Below are 19,035 nucleotides of genomic sequence, written 5' to 3'. Positions count from 1 at the left end.
AGAAGATTCAAGATGGTAGCAATTAGAAAAGACAATTAGAATAGTAGAATTTTAAAAAGTATGCATAGTTACAAACATGAGTGGGCCTTAATATTGATAAATGCAATTACCAGAAGCTGCAGCATTATAAATTGTGAAAATAATTCAGTTTTTACTTTTCTATCTTACATTCTGTCTTTATCACATTGGTAAATCATTTCATTTTGTCAGTCAATTTCAACTGTTTGCAATACTCCATCATTTCTATAATTCTGAGTAATACTTTTAATTTTAAATTGTGTCCTGTGATAATATACTAAGCAGCATTATTTCTGCAAATCCCCAGGGCATTCCACCATTAATGTTTTTGCTTCTTGTACTGTAACCAGCTTTTAATTCATGAAAGGACTTCATTTTGCCTCCTGTGGCTACTAAGTTAACTTAATAATATCCTGAAAAGGACTCTATTGAAAGCTTTTTGAAATCCTAATTCAATATCTAGAACCAGATATCATTTGTCTATTATTTTAACTCTTAAAACTGTCCCTTAGATTGCTTTTAATAAGCTGAATCTCCAGAGTACAGTTTACAGGTTTCTGCTCTGTGTCTAGCAAGCCTGTTTCATAAGAGCAAGAGACATATAAAACCTGTCATTTAGTGTCAGGAAACAGCTTCTCAGTTCTTACTAAAGTTATGAGACAACCAGTTGAGTCACTGGGCTCCTGTACATTTAGGACTCTGATTATACTTCTTGGAACTATAGATTATTTAAAAAAAAAAAAAAAAAATCAACCCCAAAAGTAGGTTGTTCTCATTAAGAGAATTTTGCAAATGTCATGTGAAATCAATAAGATCATCTGCATGATAATAAATGAGTGAATAGACTGTGAATTTACTGAGAGGACTGTGTCTTCCTTCCTGTTTTGTACAATTTTCCATACTTAATGCTATCCAAAAATATGCAGTTACATCTTTGGAGATTTATGTGATGGAAAAACTCTGTGTTGGTGGGATAGGAATGAAACCTAAAAACATGCTGATTGTAATAGGTGCATGATAGGTGCATTTTGGGGAGATTTGATTTTTTTTTTCTCTGATAGTGCTCAGAATTCCCCCATCACAATGTGTTTTTGCAATTTGTGAGTGAGAGTATAACTTCTGTGTTGATGTAGAGAGCCATACATAACCCCTTTAGTGTGCTCAGAATAAAGGAATAATTGGAAAGGCTTAACTAAGAAGTAAATTGATCACATCTGTATACAGAACCACATTTCGGCACACAGAATGCACCTGTTCCCCTTAGGATTAACTTTGAAATTGCACAACTGCTCCACAGAAATACACTAATGCAGACTCACCTTAGAGCATTTGAGGAAATATCTCTTCTTATTTTTCTAGTTAACAAAGTGAACAGAGCACTGCTCTGTCATTCTCTGTATTAGAAGTTTCCTGCCCACTTTACCACCTAGATATAATTGTCAAAAGAAGGTGATAGGAACAGTCTCACAGAACATTCTTATCACGAGAAATCACTATTCTAATTTGCCTTTCAGCTGTTTCTGCATTTTCATTATATTTTACAATACATATTATATGAAAATACAAATATTAATGCATAATGATGTTTTAAAAGTTTTCACAATTTCTAGAGCCATATAACAACTATTTTTTCATAAAATCTGAAACTTATGACAAAATTCAGTAGATGGATGATTTTAGTTGTGCATTGCATACATTGTGGAAGGTTTCCTGCTATTTTATGCCATGTCTTAATTATTAAAACAAAATATTTGAATAGTTGTTCTTAATTTTGGCCACAGACATTTTTTGTTGTGTGGTTTTATCCCGGTCTTCCTGCTTATCTGTATTTTTTTCTGGTTTTGTGTTATTTGCATAAATGCCAAAGAATTTCAAGTTAATTTGAAAGATAGCTTTGCATGAATTGTCAAAGAGAAAGGAAATTAATGCCAACAAATGAGAAAACAATTGCTTGGCCCCTCTTTCTGAATGAGATAGAATCACTTGACATTCTTTCCTGATTTATAATTCATTCTTCATAATTCATTCTTAAAAACATAAAGTAAGAATGTTACATTTCATCTTATTAAAGTGGTAGCAAATACTCTTTGAGCAAGAAATGAGGGTATATGAGTTAATTTTAAATGATTCTCTACTGACATGATGCATTGTATGTGTCTTGCTGGGATGGTCAAAGTCACCCACTGTTCTTCCAGTATGGTTTAAAACGAACTGCATGTTGCACAGAGTAGATAAGTGAAGATCAATACATATGCCTCCAAAAGGTAGCCAGTCTTCCAGCAATCTCCTTATTGTCCTTCTACCTTCAGCCTCTGCCTTCAAAGTGGGAGGGATTTACCTCCAGTTAGCCTTCTCTTCTTCTGGGACAGTGTTATACTCTTTGTTTTCCTTTTCAGAAAGGTGTCCACTGGTGTCTAATTAAATCCTCGCAAAATTGGAAATTGCATGACTCTTATAAGTGCATGGCTCCTATGAATGCAAATTATCTTTGCACATCACGTGATGCTTATATTAGGCAATTGCAAATAAAAGAGATGAGTAAAATGTAGAGAAACAATATATCTCTTTCTGTCTTACTCTAAAGTTTAACATTTAGTGTGCTTGTGGAACTTTTACAACATATTAATAAAACTGTGTAAGGAAAACAATGGAACACTCAGGTGTATTAGGAAAACATATTTTTCATGCTTTTCTAGAAACCACTTGATTCTGATAATCTAATGTGATTAGAGTTCAGATAGACAATAAAAAGTTAAAAAAAAAAAAAAAAACATTTGTTCCCCTTTTTCCTTTTTTATTTTTTTCCCCAGTTTGATGTATTATGTGCCAGCTTGTCCCTGTTACTTACCGTGAGGAATTCATGGGAATATAATCTGGTTGTTTTGTAGTAGGATAAATATAAATATATAGGGTAAATTGATAATAATAACAGGTGCAATCTCACTAGTTCCCTGTATAATAATAGTAATGTTTTCCTATCCGTACTAGAAATATCTGATACCTTTTAAATAATAGTTGCCCTTTTCATATCTGCATCATGTTGGTGGTACATATGATTAATTGGTCTGCTCAACTCTTTTTGCAGTTTTACTACATCACGTTGATGAACTCCTGTACTGTAGCAGAAATCCTTGCTTATCTGTCACTTCAACATTGCATGGGATACTGTAATGACCTATATCTCGTAACCATTTTTGGTCATTCTTTGTAGGTTTTCCTTGTAGGTGACCCTCCTTAACATTGGCAAGATCTGCCTTGTCTGTATCATCAGCGAAGTGTATACTGATAAAGTCAAAATCTAGGCAGTACAATTAATCAGTTTATTTGTTATTTAAATTATTGTGAGAAGTTAAATATCTACAGAGTTAAATATCTACCTTTTCTAAAAGGTTCTAAATTCAGTTTCATTAAATTAAAAGATTTCTCTTAGAGTGCATATCTAGTTAACTCTCTTGCCATTTTGTTTCCCTTAAATCAGATAAACTGTTGTTTTCCAGTTTATAGATTATCAGATTGCTTTAAGTATGACTGTTTAGGAAAGGCTAATAGCATACCAATTGTCAAACTTCTAAACCTTAAGTTCTCTCAAATCAGTTCTCTCTTCATTTATCAGGCAGATAAGCCAAGGAACTATTTTTACTATTTACGATGTGAACTATTCATCTGGCTTTTCATTTTCTCAGCAGACTTTCCTCTCACTAGTAGCTGCTTCATACGAACAGATTTTCTGCAGAACAAATTATCTCTAATTGTGATACTGCCATTAGTTTCCTTGCAACTTGTTGTGCATTGGTGTGTTATACATATTGATAAAACAAGTATAAACTGTATATTATTTCTTTTTCACCTAGAGAGCTTTTAATATGCATAATAGCATAGAAATTTCATGAAACAGAAGATTTTACTGATGCTAATACAGTGGTTTTCATCATCTGATCATATTTTATAATCATTTATCTTTTTTTTTTTTTTTTTTAGTTAGCCTAATTGCTGAAATACAGATTCTGGATTCTCACAACTTATAACCCTATTAAAAATTTTGAGACTTATTAAAATCTGTAGTTGCAACATTGTTGTCAGATGTGGACAAGTTTTGCCAAGAATTTGAGCTTTAATCAGCATTATTTGTGGGTGGATGTGAACAACAGAATTTTGTGGGAGTAAGCAGAAAAATCACATTTTTCTCTGTACAGCTGTATAATAGCCACTTTTAAAAGCTAAATAGTAAATACAGAAGGAAAAGGTTTCACAACATAGAATGTAAGAAAATATTTCTGGCTTCCATATTGTGGGAGTTATTATAGAGCACAAAATGCTAAGTAAAAATTACTTATGCTTGGACATAAAAATGCTTGGACAGCTGATGCCTGAAGAAATGAGATAGAAATCAGGTCCTTTTCAGACCCATGCCAGTAGCCATCCACTGATGGCTTTGGAACCAACTGCAAAGTAAGGAGTATACACAAATGCTTTATTATGTAATGCTTGAAATACATGTACCTGTGTTGTGTAGAGATTTTGTTTCAAAATCAAACATCTGTGTCATGAAAAAAAAAAAAAAAACAGATATTTTTAAAACCAGTAATCATATTGTCCTTAATGTGTCATCCTATGTGTATAAAATGTATAACTGTAAGACAACGTTGGTAACTAAAGGTGATATCAAAGGTAATATCTTTTATTGATCAGTTATTGCTACTGGGGAAAAAAAAAAAATGAACAAGCTTTTGAACACATAATCTGTCTTCATATCTGGAATGCAAAAAGCATATTTTAAGGGGAAATGAGAGGTAAGAAAAATTGCTCAGACTATGAGAACCTCTCTGAGAAAAAAAAAAAGATAACAACTGTACAGAACAGATGAGATATTAGTAGAAAGAGGAGGAAAAAACATAAGGTATTCTATTACAAGTAGTTTGAGCAAAACAGTTGCAAGTCTTGATTCAGTAACGTAACAAGGGTGTGTATTTCCATGGAAATAGTTAGTAATTTTGAAACAGTTGTCCAAAGTGCATATAAGGAATGGATTAAAAACAAACAAACAAACAAACAAAAACAGAATCTGATAAAGGCGTTTTTCATTCTACTAATTGTGTATCTTCATTTTCATGCCTAAAGCTTTTCCCCAGGTACAAGTAAACATAGGCTTTGTTTTAAATTTTCTGAAAGTGGAACATTCAATTATTGAAATGCAGTCAAATAATTATGTAAACTATAGAGAAGTTAAAAAAAGAAATATTGAAGGACATCTTATTTTCCTGTTGACAAAGGACAAGAAAAAATTGGGTCTTCGTGGTCTTACTTCTTCATCAAAGCTTTTTTGACCACCTGGCGATTACTTGATACAGGCTTCTCTCTGTAGTGAATAATTTGGTTTCTGAATTAGGCTAGTTACCAGAAGGTTGTAGTTGCTATATCTTCTGTTCTCAGTCACTGGGTGGGCACACTTATTTTACCAGTTTACAAGCGTTGTCCGTAGCATGCTCTATGCTCAAGAAATACCTCCTAAAAAAAAAAAAATAGTATTGAGAATTTCAATATCTTATTATTATATGTTTTGTAAAGAACTTCTAATGCTTGCTTGATATAGTTATTTTTGAACTTTCACATGAATTGACCATGGAATATTGACCTTAAAGCATCTGATGAACGTGTTTTCCATTCTTAAACAAAAAGCCAATAAGCAAAATACACAGAGAATCCATCATATGTGGTGTTTTGGGTTCTGCTGTAGGAATGCTTAATTATTTTTTTTTTTCCTTCCTCTGTGTGGTTCACTACAGGGACTTGATTTCATTCACATTTGTAGGTAAATAGGTATAATACATTCATTCTTTTTAGTCTGTTGTTAGAAGTTAAAAATCAATGTATGTGAGAGTATTTAAGTGTGTAATTGGCACTACATCTGCCAATAGTTAGATACTCACAGCAAATATAAAGGACTTATTTTCAAGTACCTCTTCCACTTAAATGTACAAGGAGCAGCTGAGGTCCCTTGGTTTGTCCAGCCCAGAGCAGAGCAGGCTGAAGGGAGGCCTCATGGCGGCCTGCAGCTCCCTCACGAGGGGAGCGGAGGGGCAGGCGCTGAGCTCTGCTCTCTGGGGACAGCGACAGGACCCGAGGGAACAGCATGGAGCTGGGACAGGGGAGGGTCAGGCTGGGGGTTAGGAAAGGTTCTTTGAGAGGATGAACAGACTGGAACAGGTTCCCCAGGGAAGCTGTAACGGCACCAAGCCTGTCAGAAATCAAGAAGTGTTTGGACAATGCTTAGACATACAGTTTGATTTTTGGGTTGTCCTGCATGGACCCAGGAGTTGGACTCAATGATGTTGTTCCCTACCAACTTGGGTTATTCTATGATTAATTTTCATGGATGAATCAGTTTCAATGTGAAAGACTGAAGTGGTCCAGTCAGTAGCTAAGATATGCAAGATATTCAGGTCTGCTCAGAGTCAAGCAGGGAGGAAAATGAATGACAGTGGCAAACAGAGAATGTATGTTGGCTACTTGCTTGACTTCCACAATTCAAGTGAGAATTCTATTCCCAAAAGATATTCAGGAATCAAGGGCTGGGGATTGGTTTGCTTAACCTGACTAACTTTTCTTTAGGATTTTTTGAGCTTCAGTATAGTCTGTGACAAAGCTTGTTGAGTGTGAAGGAGGAAGCACTTACCAAATTCCAAAATATAATCTCACTGGAAAAGTAGGGTGGCAGCTAAGCAGTGTTTCAAGGAAGCAGTTGCCTGAAGTGGTGGATTGGTCTCTCAGGGATTTTGAGGATCTTACTGTGTTCAGAGAAAGTGCCTGGCTGTTGAGCCAAGCTTAGCTATACTCAGGGCTCTAATAGACTGAAAGCAAGCGACTTCTGGTTCTTTCTGTCTTTCCTGAGTGTATGTAACATTAGGTTGATGGTATGTAGAAGAAAGAACAGGGAAGAATACTTGGATAGAGTGTGAAATCCCTTACAAAGTCATTATCATGGTATGGTTAACACACTTTCTATTTTAGGAATGGAGGGAGGTTCCTATTAGGCATAGGTACCTATTTTTCTTTACCTGTTTTCACAGTAGAGACACATGGAATTTCTTTAGAATTCTGTTCCTGATATCAGTAGTAAATAAATTTAGGTCAATATCCTAGGAAGTTGCAGATTCAGTATAAATACGGATAATTGTGTGATGCTGGATATTTTTTGGTTACAGGATTCTTTCTTATTTGTTTTCATAAATGCCCAAGTGAAAACATAAAGATCAGATATTTCTGAAGTAAACAGAACGTTATTCTTAAAATAGCCGCATTAATTTGTGTGGGCGACTTGCAAAGTAAAGTGTATAAGCGAGAATATCAGAATCTGGTGCTGACTTACCAGAAAACTTTCAATTGCTGATTTCAGATATTTGAACTTCTAGTTCCATCGAAACAAATGAGTCGAGTGTCAACTCTTCAGAAAATATGTGGGAGCATATTGATTTTCATTCTGATCTTTAATATTTCTCTATTTCGTTTATCTGGTGATAAACCATATTGGCGACTTAATGTTATTCTGCAGTGATACAAACTCAATTATTATTTTCTAAACATACTTGTGTAGATGGCAGTAATTATCCATCAGGCTGATCATGTTGTATTAGTTTTGTAAAATTGTATTTATTTGACTATTTATTTTGTATTTTCAGGTAGAGATTGAGAAGCTGGACTATCATTATTATCTGCCTTTGTTTTTTGATGGGCTTTGTGAAATGACATTTCCATGTGAGTTTTTTGCACGTCAAGGAATCCATGACATGCTGGAACATGGTGGAAACAAGATTCTTCCTGTCATTCCTCAGCTCATTATCCCAATAAAAAGTAGGTGAAGATATGTGGAAAATAAAAACAAACAACATAAAAATAAGCAACTAAAATTTCACTTATACGTTGTAGATTTTTGACAAGTTGCTAATTAAGCAATAAAACATGACAGGCCATACATACAATCCAAACCTGAGTAAATTGTAAGGTATAAGGCTAGAAGGTTTATGCCTTCAATCACCTGGTAGGTGCAGTACTCCAGAAAATTGGACTGCTTGGTGAGTCTTTTTATTATTGCAGTGTGGCTCTTTATCTTCTGAAATTTGAAGTGACATTTTCTTACCTAATTTTTATATATTTATTATGCAAATCAATTACTGTATAAAACAGTTCATCTGAAATGACAGGAGAAATTACCAGATGAAATTTAGAGGATTATGTTTCTTTATTTCCTTTTGTTTATTCTACAGTGGTATTATTATATTTATTCTCTAGATCCCTTTTCTATCATCATTACCGTTACTTCCCATCTACATACATACATACATACATACATACATACATACATATATATATATATATATATATATATATATAAATAAACTGAGAGTTCTGTCTGACTCATGAATGCTGCAGGTAAAACTTTGGCATTCTATATTAATTATATTAATTAATTAAATATTATTTTTTAAGTTTTTATATTCAAGCCTTTGTTGTTGAAAGATTATGTGAAAGATAATAAATTTTGTAAGATCAGGTGTAATACTACTAAGACTAAAATTTATTTTATTGAAGTACCTATTCTTTCCTCTTTCTTTAACTTAGTTACTTCAGTAGATATTTTGAACCATCATCCTTCTCTAGTTTGGTTTTATGAATCTTAAATCTAAGTGCTACACCTATATTAGTAAATTAAACAGTGTCATGGTGCACTCTTGGGAGTGGGAACATGATAGTGTTAGTTTCTTAGAAATGGAGTTTCAATTCATGCTAATTTGCCCTCTCCTGAAAAATTCTTGAACATAGGCCAGGACCATTCCCAATAGGCAGTTTTGATGCAGCCACCTTTTTCTTTTTTAAAGGGGGGAGATAATGGAAGTTTAATAGGTCAACTAACGTTAATCTGTGCCAGCTGGCTTCCATTTAATTTTTCAATTGTAAACCATATAATCCAGTTCTAAAAAGCTCATATTTATTAAACTTGGCTTATATTTTGTGGTTGATCAGTAATGATATCATTGCTGTCCTCTGGCCTATTTTCTGGGAATGATTCAGCATCCATGCTAATACAGAACAAAATGGAGTCATTGTGTTTGTGATAGAGAATGAATAGTCAAACACAATTTTGGAAAAGGGGAAAAGGAATATAGTTTAGAGCCTTCTGATACCAGTGTACTACTGGAAAGATCAGAATTATTGTTGTTTGTTTCATTCACTTTATTATCCTTTTAAAAAGATCAATTAGAGATGTCATTATCTGTATCTTACTGTAGATTTTGAAAATGTCAAAAAGTGTATGTAATATTCAGTAATGGTTACTCTGTAAGTGACGCTTGTGAAAGGTTATGAAAAGAACATTACAAGTTTTTTCTCTCAAAAGGGGGAATATATAAAGAGGGGAATCATGGCATTTCTTTAAATCTGTATTTTCAACACCATCCAAATTTATTTATAACAGTATCACTCTTTTTGAAAGCTGAAATAGTTTCTTCAGAAAAAAACTGCAAGTTTATGACAGCAGCTCCACACTTAGGATTTAAAAGTCTTCCTGAGACTAGAATCTAGCTTCAAAATAATTACCTAGAAGCTTTAGCTGTTACACAGCTTTTACCATTAGAAAAAGACTGCTAGGTAAGAATATTTATAAGGGTTTGATATATAGACTTTTAAATTGAATCAGAATTTAAGATGCTGAAACCTACTCAAGAATCTGCTGAAACCTATTCAAGAATCTTCTAGCTAAATTCAAGAATCTGCTAGCTAAATTTAGTTGTTGGCTCTGTTTTATTTCATTGTACTCCACTTATTTTTTGTTAAAAAAAAAAAAAAAAAAAACTTTTGTATTGGCTTTAATAAGTGAAGAGTCTAAATATTATCAATGACAAAGGCTTCTTCCTAACTAAATGCATATTAATATTTTAAAAAGACACCACCACCTAAGGAATCTGAAAGTGTGTACCTCTAAGAGTGTTTTAAATTTACTATGCCCATGTAATATAGCAGTGTAGTCAGAGCTGTATATTTTTGTGACTCAGCTGCATCCACAATAAGCTCAGTTATGTTTTACACATATTACTGTTACCAAAGTGTCCCTCTGGGTGAGTTATATCTGATTAACCAGTCTTCTTTTAGACCACTACCATATTTCTACTGTGGAAGAGTGAATCAATTGATTGTTAGGCATCGTAATATATATGATGGAGAGGAAAGGGATAAAAGAAAGACAGAAAAATAACTCTGCAAATGGAATGCTTTTAAAAGCATTATTTTCTCCTGCGTGTGCGTCAAAGGGATATATTAGTAAAGGGCTGCTCTCCAAAACATTCTAAATTAAATATTAGAATTCTTTTTTATATTTTAGTGATTTATGGAGAAATCTGCCCTCCTGCCTAAGACACTTGTTTTTGCTAAAACTTCAGACTTTTTGAAAACTGTATCTTAAAGATTAAAATAAAATTATTTAATCAATCTGGGGTTTACTATAAGCTAATTGTTTCTACAGATTTTCTTCTAATTAAGCAAAGAGGCAATGACTAACAAAAGAGAGATAATTGAAATTAACAGATAAAACTTATTTTCTAAAAAACACACAAAATACGATTGGCATGAATGCTATTTAGTTGAAACACAATTGCTTATTTTTATTTGTCACATGGAAAGACTTTTTTTTTAACTCACAGAAAGAAAAAAAATCAGAAATACTGATTTCTCAAAAAGAAAAATATTCGAATAATAAAATAAAAATAATAATAAAACATATTTTGGTTTCTCAAAATAAAAATTGAAAATATACTTTACTTTGATTTTACTTTGCAGTGGCAAAGCATGATACAATAGTTTACAAATACAGTCATTGTATGACATAAAAATAGGAAAAACAAATTACCTGTAATGTCAGGCCTGTAAGGAAACCAACTGAAAAATAAAAAAATGCAAAATTAGAAAATGTAAATAGGTCAAGATGTTAAAACTTTTAATTCTCTTTCACAAATAGCACTCACAAATCTATTGCATGAGTTATTTAAACAAGAACAGAGTCCCCTAATTTGAGGTATTCTGCAAATACCAAAAAGATGTAGAGGTATTCTAAAAGTTCTGATGCATAACACGCAGTATCTTCTCCCTTGCCAAGAAGATCCGTACTGTGCTTTTCGTAGGAAGGAGACAAAGAAGGAGGCTAATTTTGCCCCACGTCAAAAACTGCATCTCTGGCAGAAGGCAAAATAAAACACAGGTACATATCTCTGGAGTGGCAAGCAGAACTGCCTGTAAGACTTGTTTTGTTTCCTTATTTTTAGGGCACAGAAAGTGGCCCCCACTAAGTCTTTCAATAATGCATTGATTTATCTTAAAACTGACTTGTGGCCTAAACTATAGACAGCCAAGAATAGCCAGAAAAAAAGGGTGTGGGGGTGAGAGAAAAAAAAAGAACACTATTTGCTTACCAATTAAATAATCCAGTTCTATATTCTGTACAGTCATAAGGAGAATGTAAAATTATTTTTGACCCCTTTTTTTGGAGACAAATTTCTTTTAATATTACATCTGCCATGACAGATGCCAGATCAGAAAGGCCATAATTCCTTTCGTTTGCTATCATTAGGTTTCTGGATCTCTGAGGTTCCTGACTGCAGAATTCACCAGGTTTGACATGAGACACACAGGCAAAAACACACACTGAAGTTGCTACCCCTTGTACCAGTCTTGTATTTCTGTGAACAGCATAAGGGACATCCAAAACAGTGTGTGGAAGCACCTGGTTTCCTTTCAGAGGTACCCATTTCTCTTCATCAGCAGCAAGCATTTACTTTTTCTTTGTTGGCACATAGTTGTAAGAGCTTCCAACCCCTTCACATAAAGTGACCAATTGTTCCACCTCCCACTCCAGTTCCTTGCAATAGACTATTGCTAATGTAATTGTTTTTCAGAGTGAAGTTACTTTTCAACTTGGATGATTTCAGTGTTCTAGTTTATAGTTGCACTATCAAAAATGAAGGAACAGTAGACAATAACACAGAAGTTGGAATAAATAAGTAGAGATGATTGGTTAGTAGGAACATCGATAAATTTTTGCCAATGAAGAAAATCATGTGAAATTAGACAATTAGGAATCTTGGATCACCAATTGTCAGAATCTTTTCTCTTCTGTGCTGTGAATCCTAACAAAGTCTGTGTTTAAGCCTAGAAGCCAATAAAGCTCACGTCTTTGCACATGAAATGTTACTTAGAAGTATTGTTTCTATGGAAGTATTGTTCCTACACAGTGCAGACCAGCATTTCTGATTTAGTCCAAAAAGAGCAATCTCTGTCCTAAAGAACATGGAAGCTTTTCTTTCTGAGTTTTTTTCCATGTTTCTCTCCTGTAGTCTCTGTCATTCACTACAAGTGATTGTAATTAGGTTTATGTTATATTCTGAAAGTCAAAACTGGTCACCTCAGGTGATTTCAAATCACACAAACTGGATTCCTTGTTACTCGTCTTTACTACTGTCTTTGAGGAGAAACTCTGTTTCTCATTCAGTAGAAATAAATGTCATCAATGTTTGGAAAGTGAACTTTGCAATTAGCTTCTTTCACTTTTTAAGTTAGAGTTAGTTCTCTCCTGGAACATCATATTTATTAAGACTGAATTTCACCTGCCATTTTATCACCCGGACATTCAGTACTATAAGTCCTTCTGCAGCCCTTTGACATCTGGAATAACTTCATTATCATCAGAAAGCTTTGTCACTCATTAGTGACCATCTCTTCCAAATCACCTGTGATGTAGCTGGAAGGTGCAAACTTCAGCACAGATTCATCCTCTGTGGCCATTTATTGTTACCCTCATTTCCTATCTCTAGGATATTTATATGATTTATATGAAAAATATGGCAAAATTCATCAATGACAGGCCTTATCAAATATTTTTTGAATGTCTCAGAAAACTGTATTGTTTGGCTTTTCTTGTCTACATTCTTATTCAAGGATCTACAATATAGTTAGAACACTTTCTGTTGATTTCTGCAGTACAGATGCCAATATTACTGGTCTTCTGTTCTACAGATCTTTCCCAAAATCCTTTTTAAAAATTGTATCACATTTCACTGATAACAAAGCTGGTTTCATTGAGAGGGTACTCAGTGCAGTTTTGTATCCTGAGACAGCACAGGGGGTGGAATACATCAAGGGATAGAGGGGAACACTGTAAACTGGCATTACCACTGAGAAGCTTTATGAGTCTCTACTCTTACTGTATTCTTTATGCTTTTTAATTTAACAGAGCCTGCAAATGTTAGTAGAATTAAAGTTTTGCAGTTGCTGATCAGTTACAAGCACAACTAAAGCTGTAAAAAACCACTGAGTTGTGTTCTACTAGATCGTATTTCTTACAAATATCAATGATTCAGTTCTGGATCTTGGCCTTTTGTGTGCCTTAGGCTTTACTTTTACGGACAAAGTCTTTGATAGCAGAATTAGCCTAAGGTTTTCATGCTTTGCCCCATATTCCTCCTTCCCATCACCTCGCTGCAACACACTAATACTTCTGTTTTACTGGAAGAAATGTCTGTACAGCAATATTTTAAATGGATCAGTATCTTACCTGACTTCAAAAAAGAGCACAAGATTGTTATTCTGGTTTTCACTGACTTGATTGAGACACTTTGTAACAGCCTTAGTTACTATTCTGTAAAATCAGCATAATAAATCATTTCAGGGTATTATGCATTTTGAGTGTTTTGGACAAAATTCTCTTAAATAGAAGCTTTAATCAATTGCATTTTGTGAACAATTCATATTAGTCATTCTGTAAACCTGATTCTGTGAAATTAAGTAAAGAAACCTTGACCAATAAGATTAAGCAGGCCACAACAATAGAAGCCCCTTTACTCAGTGCTTGTACCTCTGCAGGAGTCCTGCTCTATGTATCTTGTTCTGCTTCAAGTAAAGAATTTTCTAAAACAGGTGCCTCATTTGCCAACTGGGGGAAATATATGAATGCAAACTAAATTGGTTTTAATCTTTGGTTTTAAGACCTACGTAGAGAATGGAAACTGTTAGTGCATTTCTAAACATAGATTCATGGTTGTTTTTGGAAAAAGGGTTGAAAATAATTAAAGGTCTGTTCCAATTAAACAGAATTAAATTAACAGTATAACTTTAAATGGAACTACCACAATTTAATTTTTAATTTTTAGGAAGTGATGGAAGTTTGAAGGATTCTGATTTGATTAAGTACAGTCTAAGCTTTCTATGTTCTGTCTGAAGAAGAATGTTCTGATCTGACCTCTTCAGTGAAAATACATTGTCTTATGGAAAAGATCCACTGTATATTGGGAGAAATGCGTGTTTCCTGGCTTATAAAATGTATCAATCCCAAAGATGACAACTGTGGCTTCTATTGGAGGCAACATTGAGACCAAGATAGGATACTCCAAACTGCCAAAGAAAAGTAAAAAATAAAATAAGAAATATCTACTTATATAGCTTCTAGGTATTTTTCTTTAAGATGTTAGAAGTATTACTCAAGAAAAAGACTTAAATTTTTAGAAAGTCTATTCTGTTGCTGCGTATATGAACTGCTTCTATCTAAATGCATAAACAAGCAAGTAGCATATAAGAGGTCTTAACTCTTTAGCAAAAGAAAAAAATTAATTTGCATAGATTGCCAATGAAATTTAAAGAAAAAAAAAATCACTGAAGCTATCAATGAATTGGTATTATATATATTGGCTCATTGCTAGCAAGCTTTAGTTAACAGCACTGTGAAAAACCTCCCTCCCCAAAATGTGTGGTTTCAAATATACTTCCAAATTTTATAATTACCTATTACTGTTGCTTTGAATGGTAGAAGCACGGAGTTGACTCAGATACTGAGCTTTTACACCATTTTAGACCAGCTTTTACATTTTTTAAATTTAACTTATTAACATTTATAAATTATCTTTTAATTAAGAAAAAGATATGGAAAACTTCAGTGAATATCTGGAAAAAATGTAGCAGTACAAATTTATTGAGTACACACTTCATTATATTCTTGCATTAACCGATTACTCAATCTGGAGGTTCTGCTGGAAAAGCGTATAGCTTCATCACAAGTAAAATTGTCAAGCTGACATACCATTAAATAAGAAAACATTGTAATTACCAAGTAGAAGAATCAGTTTATTGTTTTGTTTGTTGTTTCAAAGTTGCTGCTTTCAAGAATTCTATAATTCACAAAATATGGGCTGTATGACCAGAAAGGAAATATATACCACTGACAGAGGGAAATCCTCTAAAAACCCTTTAAGGAATGGAAAAGTATCTTTAACTGAGAAACAAACAGGTTGTTTGCTTTGCTGTAATTGTCAAGATCCATGTCTTGCAGCAGACTTCTAGTTCAAAAGGTGATACCCTAGTGTGGTTCCAGACTGGAATGCCTTGGATGTTATGCATGTTTTCTTCTGTAGGGATAGGTGGCTGTCCCAGACTAAGAGTTTTAAAATGTCCTGCTGTATTCTTCAGTAGGGAATGCACTTTCATACATTTTTGGTAACCTCTAGATATCACTGACATTATTCAAAATGTTGAAATGTACTTATTTCTTCTACAGGATTAAAACGTTCATCCTTTTATTCATGAGGGAGAATGGTCTGCAGTGATGGTAGTACACAGAAAATAATTACCAGATTTTTAAATATAAGCATATGTTTGAAATTGATGTATCCTTGGGGCAGGGACTGTCTCTAATTAAATGTTTATACAGTGTCTAATATAATGAAGCCAGGAGCTGGTTGACTGTTATGTATGCCATGGTCCAAATATTTGATAATAACAGTTCTGCAGTCAATTTGATCTTACTTTTGATCATTATAAGTGTTTTCCTAACACATACTGCAGATTTATGCAATTTGAAGGGCTTCAGGCTAAATTCTGCAGTCTGTTTGATTCTACCATATCCATCACTTTGGCACTCAAAATCTTGATCCAAATTCTGCTTTTTTATTGTTTTTTGTCACAGGAGGGATGGGATAACACTGTACTGAGGGAGGTGGGACAAGTATCAAACTGATTTTCTAGAATACAGATGAAAGAAGTGCCAGTATTGCTATTTAAAGTACCAGTAAGCACCCCTATAGCACAACTCTAATTTAGGGAAGAATAGGTTATGTGAAAATGTTCTTTTGGATTCAGTATGTGTTTGGTTTGCTGTAATCATCGGGACTCCTTTTCAGCCATGAGACGCTTTCATACTCTTGACTTTATTAAGGAATTGATTTTTACCAGGATAATCCTGGCTTCCACTCAAAGCACAACTGTCTTCACACAAGACAGAACTCTGAAAACAGGAAACTAATAACCTTTGGGAGCCACCATCTGCAGATAAAGGTTTTAAAGATAACACTCTTCCTGGGAGTGGTTGGACAACCATTTCCACTTAGATGGCACCTCCTGCCTGCCTAAAAATAAGAGCCCTCATCCCCTAGGTTAGCTTCTACAGACAGGAAGAGCGATTCATGGAATTAGGTACAGTTGATTTGTTGGTTAAGAATTAAGAATTTCAGATTTCTGTAATTGTTAGATTTTATGTCTCTTGAGTTTTACAATTATTATTGTACTGAAAAGTATAAGTATTAATGATAATTTTCTTATTAGTTCAGTTAGTTACTATTTCTGGGTATGACAGTTAAGTCATGAATTAACATATGCTGTAACCCCAGAGTTTCCTTTTCCAGTCACTCCTTTAAGAAAATGAAAAATGCCTGTTCTTCTGTGAGGGAATATTTATTTGTCTGGGAGTTGGATCTAATCTTTAGAATGTATCTGGGTGTCCCTCTTTGCTAAAACAACCTTAAAACACATGCCCATCAAAGCAAAATTTGGAATAGCCTACCTTTGCTGGGACTCAGTGTAAATATATTGATGGACTTTCTGTCCACACATTGGTATGCTCAGAAACAACATGAAATTATATGTAGCCTGTTGACTGCAGTAGGGACTGGCAAATAAGAAATTATGGAACTTGGTGTATATTTTCATTTAACAGCAATTCTTTAACTTGGAAATGCCTATGATGCCCTACAGTACTGTTAGACCTTGGGCTCCCTAACTCAGTCTAACAGTGATTTTATTATGTTCTTCAGAAGCACACGAAGAGGCATGAAGAGAGGTTACTTACTAGCTGATTTTCAAAGGTTGTTTCTACACATTCACACGGCCAGTCTGCTTTGCCCTTGCTTCGGAGCTCTAGCTTATAACACTTAGCAGGCATAAGATAAAGAGCAGAAGGGGGTGAGACATGTCTTTTCTTAAAGAGATGGGAAAACTGACATTACACTTGCATGAGAATACTACCTGATTCTGTATGGAACAGTATTCCAGTGCACTGCTAATATTTAGTGCCAGAAGTACTGAATCCCATTACTTGAATGTGAACAGGCAGTTCTTGAAAAAGTTAATAGTAAGTAAATCCTCTTACAATTTCAGTGTATTCTTTACTATATTTGTTTCCCAGTTGCTTATACTTTTTTTACATTGATTCACATGTTTATATACTTCTGTGGCTATAAACATGTAGTATTGAATGAGATTATCTTTCACAATTTTTTTTCCCCACTACAATTATACAAACATCTATATAAGTGGGCAGAACACTGAAAAATTAGACCAATATAATAGCACATCAAATTTGACAACTATTTCCAGCTGCATAGTTTCAGAGGAGGTTTTATAACTAGAGGGATTTGGGAAAATAAAAAGTGTATATGTATATTACTCAAGGAGAACTCATTTTTAATTACAAAAGAGAGGGCGAAGTACTTGCTTTTAGTAAACTCATAAGTGAAGAGAAACAAAAAGTATTTATGAAATGTCTTAGTGTCTTAAGATTAAAAGACTGACACTGAAAGCTAAGAGAAAAATCTAAGTGGGCAAGACAAAATCTTTTCTTTTTTTTTTCTTTTTTTTTTTTCAAATGTTTGTCTTTAAAAAAGCCTACAAGGTTTTTTTTGTGTGTTTTCTTCCTGTAAACATTTGCTTCATTGTACTGATTCTCAGAATAGTAGGAATTGTTAGTTGAATGAATAAAACGATCATGAAATAAATGGGTACAAACATACAAACAGGCTAATTGTTGTAGTAGAATGTATCTGTTGTCAACCTTTGCAGGTTGTCTTGCAGTTGTACAGTTTCATTGGCCCCAAATGGTACTTATTGAACATTTATTTTTTATTTGTTTGGACCACGCCAGTATTACACAGGCAGCATAAGGGAATAATGGGCTGCATTCTTTGGGTTACTGAAGAGTCAGCACAAATTGTGGGAACAAATAACAATCAGACAAGGCAGTGTTTTATAACATCAGGACTGCAATCCATCTTTGGGATCTTTCAAAGCTGGGCTAATAAAGGCCTACTTACAATCCCCAGCAGAGTATGGTTTAATTAAATTTGTCCATTAAAGTACTCCTCCCCCTCCCTCTATATTTTAAAAATTAATTCTGCTTTCTGCCTGTTGTTCTTCCTACATCACAGATGCACTGAGCCTTCGTAATCGACAGGTCCTCTGCGTCACGCTGAAAGTCCTCCAGCACCTGGTGGTGTCAGCTGACATGGTGGGAGAGGCCTTGGTGCCCTATTATCGGCAAATCCTCCCAGTCCTAAACATCTTTAAGAATATGAATGGTGAGTTATCCTTACAGACACTGTGTCTTTCAACCCTTAAGGTAAAAAAGGGCTCGAGGCAGGGTTAATTAACAATGTAGTTAAGATTTATTACAGTGTATAAACTCAAATCCATTTGGAGCTCTAAATAATGTACCCCCCTTTACTATTCCCTAAGGATGCACTGAAATTAACAATTTCATTTATTACTCCTTGCACGTACAGTTTATTTAACACAGTACAGAAGCACTGAAGCACTTCTGTAATCTTCAATAATTAAATTGTAAAGTTTTGTAAAAGTCTTTTGAATACATTAATAAATTACAAAGGTTTTTTGCTCCCTCCAACATTTTAGTTTGGTTCAGTCATTTTGTTCAGTTCT

At 34.1% G+C, this 19,035-nt stretch overlaps 1 protein-coding gene across 1 annotated transcript in view; it reads left to right on the top strand.

Annotated features, from left to right (window-relative positions):
• The window catches only part of PACRG (parkin coregulated), a 215,093-nt gene that overhangs the window by 102,415 nt on the left and 93,643 nt on the right, over positions 1-19,035 (top strand). Inside the window, exons 4-5 of the mRNA XM_032185431.1 lie at positions 7,695-7,866; positions 18,525-18,674. Of these exons, the coding sequence (XP_032041322.1) occupies positions 7,695-7,866; positions 18,525-18,674 (322 nt within the window). The remainder of the gene's footprint in view (positions 1-7,694; positions 7,867-18,524; positions 18,675-19,035) is intronic.

Source organism: Aythya fuligula, chromosome 3 (assembly GCF_009819795.1).
Source record: "Aythya fuligula isolate bAytFul2 chromosome 3, bAytFul2.pri, whole genome shotgun sequence".
NCBI lineage: Eukaryota > Metazoa > Chordata > Aves > Anseriformes > Anatidae > Aythya > Aythya fuligula.
The sequence above is the reverse complement of the archived record's forward strand: the minus strand, read 5'-3'. Positions and strand labels throughout refer to the sequence as shown.